We start from the raw sequence: 12,991 nt of genomic DNA, 5'->3' as shown, positions 1-12,991 counted from the left end.
ATTTTAACAGACTTCCGTGTCAGAGAGGAGGGCAGTCAATCAAATCACACTCTTCAGAAATGACCAATCACAGCAGAGCATGTACCAGTCTTGGTTCCCTCTCCCATTGTGCCAAAACCCTCCCCAATGTTTTGAGTTATAGAGCACAAATCCACTGCGTGAGCAGAAATCAACTTTGAAAGGGCGGGGACACGCTGGTCACATATTCCTCCTCACTGGCAGCACCTTTTTCCTCGCTCAAGGAGCGGTTTTCATTGAGTGTGCGTGCGCGCAGTTAATATCAACGTGCGTGAACTAATATAATACGCCCGGATGCTTGTTTTACACAGAGCTTGTTTTGGCACCAATCTGACGCTCTCTCTCTCTCTCTCTCTCTCTCTCCCTCTCTCTCTCTCTCTCTCTCTCTCTCTCGTCTCTCTCCTCTCTCTCTCTCTCTCTCTCTCTATATATATATATATATATATATATATATATATATATATATATAAAAGCCACTTCTAAGAGGGCTTTGACCATCAAAATTTCTTCCAAGGTAAAATTTTGTGGAATTGTAAAATTACTGTTGGCGTTGATTTGTGCTCTAGTTACTGTTTCAGTGAATGACGAGGTCCAATCCTGTGTTTTTCTTCATCTCTATGGTAGTAATGGTTGGTTTAATTCCAACTCGCTCTGTTGTAGAGGGAAATGTCAAAGTGACTGCAAACTATATTGACCATTTTTGGAATAATTTCAGTCATACCACCTATACCACCAGCCATAGGGCGTGAGGCTGGATACACCCTGGACAGGACACCAGACACAGAGCCACATACAGACAAAAAAAAACAAAAAAAAAAAAAACAACTCCACACAGAAAGGCCACAGGTGGAAATCATTCACATGACCTTCTTGCTGTGAGGCAAGAACCACTGTCACCATGCTGCCCTTGTCAACACAATCACACCACACAAATTCGTTGTGATAAAACTGGTCAAAAATGTCAAAATGCTTGTGCTGCCTCCCCATGACAATAAAGACACAATATAACAAACTCACTGTCTTCCCTCCAGACTTCTCAGGGAATTATCTCCATCTGGATGCTGGTGCTCACACACAGCGCAAACGAGCCCGTCTGCTGAGCCCTGAAGTGGGGCCGGAACAAGGCCCGCTCTGCCTCCTCTTCTACTATCAGCTCCTGGGGGAGGCTCAAGGGAGCCTTCGGGTCCTACTGAGGGACAACGAGCAGGATGAGACACTGTTGTGGGCTCTAAAAGGAGATCAGGGGCCCCAGTGGAGAGAGGGTCGCACCATCCTGCCTCAAAGCCCCAGGGAGTATCAGGTAAGATTAGGTACACAGTATGAGGTTTCCATCAAAATTCAGAATCATAAGTACACTGGATACCATCTTTTCCCAGTTATGTCATATACCACAGTTAAGGCTACATCACTGACCTTTAGTGGCTTGGTTCTGAATTTATGGGGAGGTGATGGTCTAGTGGTTCAGTGTTGAGCTTCAGATCAGAGGATCCTCGGTTCAAAACCCAACCAGACCGGAAAATCACTGAGGGCCGTTGGGCAAAGTCCTTAATTCCCTAGTTGCTCCCAGTGTGTTGTGAGCACCTTGCATGGCAGCACCCTGACATCGGTGTGTGAGTGTGTCTGTGTGAATGGTCAATGTGAGGTATAATTGTAAATCACTTTGAGCTTCTGATACAGATGGAAAATCGCAATTTAAGTGCAGTCTATTTACCATGTGTGTCACAGCCCTATGCGACACCTTCAAAATAGTCTGATGGGGGTGACCTAAAGATTGTATATACTGGTACAATGTTTGGACTTGATGGGAAAATTATAATTCAGAAACAAGCATATAAAGAAGTGGAAAATTATATTATGATTGTTGTGGTTGTTAACACAATACATGAATACTGACAAACATATCTGCCAAAAGGTGAACGCACATCTCGCAAATCGTGAATTTCTTCACAGTTTGGTGTATGTGCTTGGCAATGGTGCGGAGCTGCCATCTCTGGAATTATGACTGCGCACCTCTCACTTTCATTGCACCTCTGGGCTTCGCGCCACCCCTCAACTCGCACTGGCGTTTCAAGTTCCCTATTAGTGGGTGAACAATCCATCGCTTGGTGAATTCTGCCTCATGATGATAGGAAGAGTTGATATCGAGAATCAAAAAGTGACGTCGCTATGAAATTTTCTGACACCTCCTGCTTAAAACCCAAAAAGTCAGAAGGATCTTGAGGCCCCACTCTCACAGTCTGTATTCATACTGAAAATCAAGATCAAGTGAGCTTTTTCCCTTCTGCTCCATGGGAGGTTTCTGTCCTCCCTGAGTTTGCCTTAGGACACCTGCGTTATTGTTTGACAGGTGTACCACCCCAGTCAAACTCCCCAGCTGGTCACTGTCCTCGGAGCGGGCCACGCCTAGCGGGGCCAGGCGCTTGACACCACAATCGAGAGCCTACTCGGGGCTCGCCTTCCCGCCTCACTGGGTGTAGTGACCCCACCCCCTCCACCCAAAAAGAGATTGGGTTTGCAATCAAGGTGATATTCACGTTTTATGACTTACGTTTTGTGACACCTGTGTTCATGTTTTGTGGGATATTTTATTCATGGTTTGCAGCAAAATTATCAACAGTTCGTGGATATTCACAGTTTGGTGTATGTGCTTGGCAATGGTGCCAAGCATAAATTTTTTGCATAAATTTTCATTAATGGTTTGTGGATAATTCATGATTTGCAGCAGATTCGCATTTTGGGGACCATCAAGATCTAATGAATATCAGACTTTCTAACAAATCTATTATGTTTGATTGTTCTACTATTATAAACATAGTAATGATAATATCTACAATAATATATTAAATTTGATAGGTATCTCACATTGTCCCACAGCAACATTAAAATAGCATAGATGAGTGTACAATGTTTTTGGTTCATAATGTATTCTATTAAGTGTACATTTAATTCATTAAACATTTAGTTTTCTCTTTAATTATAAATAATGTAACATACAGTTGAATTTAAAGCTCGGGGGCAAGGGGAGGTGAAGAGATCCAAATTCACTGACGTATGTTGTCCCACAGCAACATTAACATAGTGTAGATTATTGTACAATGTTTTCTTTTACTAATTTAATCTGTTTAGTGCCCATTTAATTTGCTAAACATATTTAGTATTCAGTTTTATTATATTATATTTAGTTGAAGTTAACATTCATTAAAGGTGGGGGTGGGAGGAATCCAAATTCATTGACATGTTTGAACATTTTTTTAAGAAGTAACACAATAGTTTACTTTCCCTAACAACTAATTACTTTTATAATGCTGTAACTCAGTTACTAACTCAGTTACATTTTTGGAGAAGTAACTAACAACTACAAATAATTACTTTTTTAAAGTAATGTGCCTAACACTGATAAACACCCAATAATATACAAATAATGTTGCAATACTGTGCAATAATGTTTGGGAAGAATATTTAATTCGGTGAAAGATGGAATGTTCCATCTTTCACCGAATTAAATATTCCTTCCATTGCATGAATGAAAAACATTCATTATTTGCTTTATGTAACACCTAAAATAGATCCTTCTCATTTGATATTTTATTAATTTCCAAACAAGAGAAAAGGGACTTACATTTTGTGTGAGAGGTTCCAAAAAGTCCACCAAGAACTTTAAATTGCAATCTGATCCAAAATTGTTCTCAGTCAACTTGCAAAAACAGTCACATAGTTCAAAAACAATCCTGACCACGTAGTCCATAGCTGATGCCATGCATTGACTTCTTCGTCTACAGACTGCTGTCTGCTGTCCTCAGTCCAGTGAAAAATCATGACAGAAATTTGTCGAGCTCTTCATCAAACACCACTTTTACTTCAGCTAGAGACGTCACAGTGAATACTGCAAATGCCTCCAGATAGCTTACAGTGTACTGGATTTGTATTTGTGTGTGTGTGTGTGTGTGTGTGTGTGTGTGTGTGTGTGTTGTGTGTGTGTGTGTGTGTGTGTGTGTGTGTGTGTGTGTGTGTGTGTGTGTGTGTGTGTGTGTGTGTGCGTGCGTGCGTGTGTGTGTGTTAAAAGAATGAGCACCTTCAATAAGCTTGATCAAATGTTCATCTGTCAACCAAAACAAACCCCACCATGTTTGTTTTTTTGCTAGGTGCGTCACTGTTAGTGTCCGGTGGTACAAAATGTATAGAACTAAAATTGCACGCTAAATGGAACCAAATGGCATATGGGACGAATGATCAACATCATGTGACATACAAATCACCAATCCAATGACAATGATCTAGTTAGGCATTATATAATAAATTCTCTTACACAGTGTGTTATTTCAGTTCTCAAGTCTGTGCACACCTTGCCACTTGGCACAGTACATGCGCTGTATCGTATGCACAAAAAGCTAATAAAATGTGGGAAACACTTGTATTTTGTGGGCACACAGCAGAATTTTTAGCACTCATTTAAACGTGGCCTCATTAAAGTTATTTCTCTCTCATTCAAGCTCTGCTTTGCGTACTTCTACCACAGATGTGACAACATTCACTGCATGGATAGAGGTGCAGACTGTAATATGAGGCTGTGGTCTGCCCTTTATAGGCAATACACTCCCGCGTACACTGATGAGGCACCATCGCATCATATCTTCGTGAAGTGAATGGCCAGCTTAAATCTCACTATGTAACCATTCACTTGGGATAAAGTCATTCCAGCAGTACCCAAGGATCCTCCAAATGACAATAATACAGCTTCTGCATTAAATGAAGAAAGATAACAAAATTAAATTAAATGGTTTTCAGTTACTGATAAGAAGGAAAGTAAGCTCTCTTTTTTCATAGAAATCAATATACCATCATAATGTGTTTGTTTCTTTGCACCAAAAAAAAAAAAAAAAAAATGAAATAGCAACAGTAAATGGATTAGCCGTTGGGTAAAAGAAGTGTTGAGTCAAATAAGACAGATCACAGAAGTTGGACTTTGTTGGCTGTTCTGCATCCACTGCTTTATTTTATTACTCTTTTTTCAGTTTCCTTTCTTGCTTCATTTGGTTGTTCACTCATAAATAATTAACTCACAAATAGTAATAATGCATTGAATTTTAAACAAATTCAAAATAAAACTAAATAAATAAACAATGCAAGAATCAAGTATATTTGTAGTTCTAAATATTATTATGGTGGTTTTAGTCACTTTTTTTGTCCATCCCACGACGTTATTTTTATCCTACAGCATGTGTTACAAGATCAGATTATGCAAATATTATGCAAATTAGGTGATGGTGTCATTTAGTGACTTCTAGCAATTTTTAGGACAGCCAATAGCTACTTTTCTTACTGAGGAATTGGCAACACTGATCTTTATAATCAGTGCCAGTTTCAAATCTTGTAGTGACACAATTTCCTTCCCCCTCCCCAGTTTCTTCTTTATATAATTCAGCTTCTTTTTCCTTTTTTCTTTCTTTTTTGAAGAATAGACTATTCACCCATTTAGCTAAATCCCGAGGAGCTGCTCTCCAGGGAGAAGATTCTTAGACTTCCTTAGACTCCCCAAAATCAGAGTAATTTACACTAAATCTAACTGCAAAACTATTTACATAATTGGTAATGGGTTCATGCACATGCCTCTGTAATAGTATTCATATTTCAGAAGCATGACACTGCTGTGGGTTTGATGAAGTCATTTTGGTAAATGGACTGCATTTATATAGCACTTTTCCATCTGCATCAGACGCCCAAAGCATCTGCATCAGACGCTCAAAGCGCTTTACACAGTAATGCCTCACATTCACCTCGATGTCAGGCTGCTGGCATGCACGGTGCTCACTACACACAGGGAGCAACTAGGGGATTAAGGACCTTGCTCAAGGGCCCTTTGTGATTTTCCAATCAGGCTGGGATTTGAACAGAGGATCCTCTGGTCTCAAGCCCAATGCTTAACCACTAGACCATCGCCTCCCCTATTGTCAGTTTATTTTCTTACGGTCACATGTGAAAGTGCCTTTAGTGACCACTAAGATCCTGTAATTAGCAACAAAGCTTAGCGTAACAGGCCTGTCTGTCTTTATTTTTTTTTAATCATGGTCACTTGTTCAGACATGCCAACATAGCCCAAAATAGGAGGTTCACTGAGCCTCACAGGCATCAGTCAGAACCCAAAATTTCAGAAATGAACATGCAGTTGTTTTTAGGGAGCGACTTACAAAACGTTTGCAGACTCACTCACTGACTACTGCATTACTACATCATACTGTAAATTGGACCTGTTTCTCTGACAGGAGTAATTCTGCTTTCTGACACTTCTTGCAGTACTGACACAAATTATGCAATTCATTAAACTGCAGTTAATAAATAAAATGCAAATGGAGCATTTGCTGGATCATCATTAATCCTCTACTTGTCCTGCTAATCACAGGAAACTTTAGGAAAAAGTATGTGTGCATGTGAGCATTTCAAAATGTTATTATCCCACACATGCCCGAACAAAGTATCTGCAGGGAAAATGACACATTGGTATTCCCAGTTGAGGGAAGGATCACCAGTGATGTGATTTGCATATGATTTTTAGGTCATGAGGTCAGTGAATATAAAATCATATTTTGGTTTGTAGACCCTGTATTAGTTGAGCTGGGCACACAAATCTTTGACACAATCTTCAACTGACTTCAAAACACCCGCTAGCTACCAGATAACCTTATGTAAGTCATGAGGACACCCCATGCCAAATTTTATGCAGAACCGTTCACAGCTTCTTGTTGTGAACAATGTCCTGGAGATGTTCAAAATGGTCCAATCTCTGAGCATCGCCATCTAAAACAAGGTCCTATTGTACAGTTTTCATGCATATTGTGTGTATGTTTCAAGTTTAAAGAAAAAAAACATTTTATGAACCTTTGCATACCTCACTCTTTCTCTGGTCCAGGTGGTGTTTGAAGGCTTTTTTGAGCACCCGACCAGAGGCCACATCAGAATAGACAACATTCACATGAGTAACAGCATTGAGCTGGAGCAGTGCACACGTAAGTCCCATAATCTTTCTGTTTGCCTCTTCTATTTATCTGTTTCAGTAGACTATTTTAGAGTCAAGTCAGTCAGACTATCTGTTTATCTCTTGCTATCACTCTCTCTCTTTCTCTCTTTCTCTCCCCCCCCTCCCTCCCACCAGACCCTTTATGGGAGGGTCTGGTGGGAGGGAGACCAGACAGGAAAGAGAACAGCAGGGAAAAAAACTCATAATGTTTCTCATTTACAAAAAGAAGAAAAAAAAAACATAGAAACTGGGCCACAAACGGCCTTTGGGCATAGATTCTGATCTATCTTTCATTATCTCTCTCAGTCTTTCTGCTGTATCACCCCTCCCTTTTTTGATCTCTCACTCACTCACTCACTCACTCACTCACTCACTCACTCACTCACTCACTCACTCACTCACTCACTCACTCACTCACTCACTCACTCACTCTCAGCATTTGAAATAGATCTCCCAAAGAGCCACATGTCGTTATTATTTTACCATACTGTCTTGTACACACACACACTAACACATTGTCATTTGGAGATGTCAGTAGATGCACATTGGCCAAGTGACATGGTTTGATTAGGTGAAGTCAAGTTTGGGAACATGCACTGGTGCAGTCCCTTACTGCACCCACTGCCTCGCCAAACAGTTTTGGGTGTCAGTTGGCGATCACCTATCAGTCCAGACATGCAGTCCATTCCTGTGGAATGAAAGTAGCCATTTATCTGCCTCAGCCAGATAATACAAGAACATCCCCTTGGCCTTATCCACTTGATGGTGTCCTTAGCAATGAGGCACTTGTATGTTATATAATGCTTTGACAAACACATTATGTGATGCTAGTGTTACAGCTGATGTTACCCCACAATGCAGTAGTGGACCTTATCCATACCTCCATAAGTAACCCTTCATTTGACACAAGCCATTCTAGAAGACCCAAGGATTTTCCAGAAAGGCCTAGTACCAAATCTCACAACCGTCAAGTAAGACTTGAAGCACCAACACTCTTATTCTCCACCTTCAAAGACTATCAGCGTGATCTGCTCTTGTCCACTGATTTGTGATTTATGGGCTTTTCTCAGTGGCTTGATGTCTTTGCTACCAGCTCTCTTTGGAGGATCCTACTTTGTGTCAAATGACACAGTTATTTAGGGAGATTCAAAGGAGGTGTACCATTTGCAACATGAGATAATGCCAACTTTCACATTCTGGCCATGTGATGTGTTTTTATGGGAATGATCCAGCATGCAGGCATCTCAGTGTTGAGGACCTCATTAAAAAGTCAAGAGGATGCTTGAGTTTCACCTGGCTGCAGCAGATAGATGGCTATTATTGAGAGGTGGGGACAGACAAATTGCCCACCTGGGTGGCTGCCGAAGGAGGTTCGTGTGGTGGATGTCGCGATGCACAGTACCAACACATAACCACAAGACCTGACCTGACCTGGCTCTTCTCAGATGCCACTTGACTTGATATGTGATAAGTTCTGGTATACTTGTGTTGTTACTGTGTCCTAGAAGGTAACATTTGAAAACCTTAAAGGATTCAGGCATTTGTTTCTGGTAAACCATGTCTTATTTTAACCATAGTGGGATTTTGAAGATCTTCAAAAAAATTTCCCATCACAAACTTTGACAAGTTTTTGATAATCCCTTGCATTTCCAAACTTTTATTACAGGTGTGCTGCAATTGTTTGTGCACTTATCAAATAGTCCAACTTCAGAGCATTATGTCATGAAAACCAAAGGCTAGATAACATTTGTTGGATACTGTGATCGGTTCTAGATTGTGAGCTTTCTTGGTGCAAGTGACAACAGGGCTTAAGGTTTTTCCTGATGATGAAGTTAAAACAATTATTTCTGATACAAGAGAAACCCATCACACCACAAGTTGCACACAGCAATACCCTCAGTGTAGCTTTCACAATGTCGAGACGTTCGACAAATGTTTGACAATTCTTTGCCATCTGCTAGCTTGTCCATGTCTGACAAGCTAGCAGATACAAACACATGTGCACACATATTGTGCATACACACACTTTATCAGACATCCCCCAAGCAAATTTCTCCCCATTCTATGTTTACAGTGCATCTGGAAAGTATTCACAGCGCTGAAGTTTTTCCACAAAATGGATGAAATCCATGTTTTCCTCAAACTTGTAGACACAATACCCCATAAGGAGAAAATTAAAAAAATCTAAGAACATGAAGCTCAAAATTGAGCTCAGGTGCATTCTGTTTCCCCTGATCATCCTGGAGATGTTTCTACAGCTTAATTGGAGTGCACCTGGGGTAAATTCAATTGACTGGAGATGATTTGGAAACCCACACACCTGTCTACATATACGAGGTCTGTCAATAAAGCAACGGTCCTTTTATTTTTTTCAAAAACTATATGGATTTCATTCATATGTTTTTTACGTCAGACATGCTTGAACCCTCGTGCGCATGCGTGAGTTTTTCCACGCCTGTCGGTGACGTCATTCGCCTGTGAGCACTCCTTGTGGGAGGAGTCGTCCAGCCCCTCGTCGGAATTCCTTTGTCTGAGAAGTTGCTGAGACACTGGCGCGTTGTTTGATCAAAATTTTTTCTAAACCTGTGAGACACATCGAAGTGGACACGGTTCGAAAAATTAAGCTGGTTTTCAGTGAAAATTTTAACGGCTGATGAGAGATTTTGAGGTGATTCTGTCGCTTTAAGGACTTTCACGGTGCGAGACGTCGCGCAGCGCTCTCAGGCGGCGTCATCAGCCTGTTCAAGCTGAAAACCTCCACATTTCAGGCTCTATTGATCCAGGACGTCGTGAGAGAACAGAGAAGTTTCAGAAGAAGTCGGTTTCAGCATTTTATCCGGATATTCCACTGTTAAAGGAGATTTTTTTAATGAAAGACGTGCGGACGGGTCCGCGCGTCGGGACGCAGCCGACGCGGTGCGGCGGCACAGGAAAAACACCTCTGTGTTGATAACCATTTGTAAAATCCAGGCGGCTTTTGATGGCTTTCAGTGGAGTGACTATATGAGAAATTGTTTAACAGCAGGACATGTTCCAACTTGTCCTTAAGGCTTTCAACAGAGGTGTTTTTCCTGTGGCGTCCGCACAGGAACGCGCGTCGGGACATTTCCGCATCTCTCTCCGGCTCTCTGTTGGGACTGTTTACACAGAGACTGCTACCTGCTGCTTTGGACTTGAACTAACAGTCTTTTTCAAGACTTTTTTACTTTTTTACCTTTTTAATTTTTTTTTTTTTTAACTTTTTTATTGTGCTCCAACGCCTAAGGAAGACCTCTAACGGTCGAAACATCGCGACGGAGCACTTTTATCAGCTAACTTTCATTAGCGTTGGCAGGCTAACTAGCTTGCTAACGCTTTCGTTTTTTTTTATTTATTTATTTATTTATTTATTTTATTTTATTTTTTTATTTTTTTATTTTAGCACCGTTGTCGTGCGTTCGCTGTTGTCGTGCGTTGCCTGTGCTGCTTCATGGCCTGTTTGGTGCCTTGATTGGGGCACTCCTTCTGCTGAATCACCTCTGGATTATTTACACATTATTCACTTTGTGTCTTTTTGGGAATCCGCTAGCTTAACGTAGCTACTAGCTCTTAGCCGATTTAGCATGGCGGCTTCTCCTGTCTCTCCCGTATTTTTCTGCTCTGGGTGTGAAATGTTTAGTTATTCCTCGGCCTCCTTTAGCAGTAACGGTACTTGTAATAAGTGCAGCTTATTCGTAGCTTTGGAGGCCAGGCTGGGCGAATTGGAGGCTCGGCTCCACACCGTGGAAAATTCTACAGCTAGCCAGGCCCCTGTAGTCGGTGCGGACCAAGGTAGCTTAGCCGCCGTTAGTTCCCCCCTGGCAGATCCCGTGCAGTCGGGAAAGCAGGCTGACTGGGTGACTGTGAGGAGGAAGCGTAGCCCTAAACAGAAGCCCCGTGTACACCGTCAACACATCTCTAACCGTTTTTCCCCACTCGACGATACACTCGCCGAGGATCAAACTCTGGTTATTGGCGACTCTGTTTTGAGAAATGTGAAGTTAGCGACACCAGCAACCATTGTCAATTGTCTTCCGGGGGCCAGAGCAGGCGACATCGAAGGACATTTGAAATTGCTGGCTAAGGCTAAGCGTAAATTTGGTAAGATTGTAATTCACGTCGGCAGTAATGACACTCGGTTACGCCAATCGGAGGTCACTAAAATTAACATTGAATCGGTGTGTAACTTTGCAAAAACAATGTCGGACTCTGTAGTTTTCTCTGGGCCCCTCCCCAATCAGACCGGGAGTGACATGTTTAGCCGCATGTTCTCCTTGAATTGCTGGCTGTCTGAGTGGTGTCCAAAAAATGAGGTGGGCTTCATTGATAATTGGCAAAGCTTCTGGGGAAAACCTGGTCTTGTTAGGAGAGACGGCATCCATCCCACTTTAGAGGGAGCAGCTCTCATTTCTAGAAATCTGGCCAATTTTTTTGGATCCTCCAAACTGTGACTGTCCAGCGTTGGGACCAGGAGGCAGAGCTGTGGTCTTATACACCTCTCTGCAGCTTCTCTCCCCCTGCCATCCCCTCATTACCCCATCCCCGTAGAGACGGTGCCTGCTCCCAGACCACCAATAACTAGCAAAAATCTATTTAAGCATAAAAATTCAAAAAGAAAAAATAATATAGCACCTTCAATTGCACCACAGACTAAAACAGTTAAATGTGGTCTATTAAACATTAGGTCTCTTTCTTCTAAGTCCCTGTTGGTAAATGATATAATAATTGATCAACGTATTGATTTATTCTGCCTAACAAAAACTTGGTTACAGCAGGATGAATATGTTAGTTTAAATGAGTCAACACCCCCGAGTCACACTAACTGTCAGAATGCTCGTAGCACGGGCCGGGGCGGAGGATTAGCAGCAATCTCCCATTCCAGCTTATTAATTAATCAAAAACCTAGACAGAGCTTTAATTCATTTGAAAGCTTGTCTCTTAGTCTTGTCCATCCAAATTGGAAGTCCCAAAAACCAGTTTTATTTGTTATTATCTATCGTCCACCTGGTCGTTACTGTGAGTTTCTCTGTGAATTTTCAGACCTTTTGTCTGACTTAGTGCTTAGCTCAGATAAGATAATTATAGTGGGCGATTTTAACATCCACACAGATGCTGAGAATGACAGCCTCAACACTGCATTTAATCTATTATTAGACTCTATCGGCTTTGCTCAAAAAGTAAATGAGTCCACCCACCACTTTAATCATATTTTAGATCTTGTTCTGACTTATGGTATGGAAATAGAAGACTTAACAGTATTCCCTGAAAACTCCCTTCTGTCTGATCATTTTTTAATAACATTTACATTTACCCTGATGGACTACCCTGCAGTGGGGAATAAGTTTCATTACACTAGAAGTCTTTCAGAAAGCGCTGTAACTAGGTTTAAGGATATGATTCCTTCTTTATGTTCTCTAATGTCATATACCAACACAGAGCAGAGTAGCTACCTAAACTCTGTAAGGGAGTTAGAGTATCTCGTCAGTAGTTTTACATCCTCATTGAAGACAACTTTGGATGCTGTAGCTCCTCTGAAAAAGAGAGCTTTAAATCAGAAGTGTCTGACTCCGTGGTATAACTCACAAACTCGTAGCTTAAAGCAGATAACCCGTAAGTTGGAGAGGAAATGGCGTCTCACTAATTTAGAAGATCTTCACTTAGCCTGGAAAAAGAGTTTGTTGCTCTATAAGAAAGCCCTCCGTAAAGCTAGGACATCTTTCTACTCATCACTAATTGAAGAAAATAAGAACAACCCCAGGTTTCTTTTCAGCACTGTAGCCAGGCTGACAAAGAGTCAGAGCTCTATTGAGCTGAGTATTCCATTAACGTTAACTAGTAATGACTTCATGACTTTCTTTGCTAATAAAATTTTGACTATTAGAGAAAAAATTACTCATAACCATCCCAAAGATGTATCGTTATCTTTGGCTGCTTTTAGTGATG

General features: G+C 41.3%; 1 protein-coding gene across 2 annotated transcripts in view; it reads left to right on the top strand.

The window, feature by feature from the left end:
- The window catches only part of LOC117524799 (neuropilin-2-like), a 414,867-nt gene that overhangs the window by 339,999 nt on the left and 61,877 nt on the right, over positions 1-12,991 (top strand). For both annotated transcript variants that reach the window (XM_034186623.1, XM_034186624.1), the window contains exons 14-15: positions 1,050-1,318; positions 6,923-7,019. In XM_034186623.1, coding sequence (XP_034042514.1) covers positions 1,050-1,318; positions 6,923-7,019 — 366 coding nt within the window. The remainder of the gene's footprint in view (positions 1-1,049; positions 1,319-6,922; positions 7,020-12,991) is intronic.

The sequence above is a fragment of the Thalassophryne amazonica genome, chromosome 14 (assembly GCF_902500255.1).
Source record: "Thalassophryne amazonica chromosome 14, fThaAma1.1, whole genome shotgun sequence".
Classification (NCBI taxonomy): Eukaryota; Metazoa; Chordata; class Actinopteri; order Batrachoidiformes; family Batrachoididae; genus Thalassophryne; species Thalassophryne amazonica.
The sequence above is the reverse complement of the archived record's forward strand: the minus strand, read 5'-3'. Positions and strand labels throughout refer to the sequence as shown.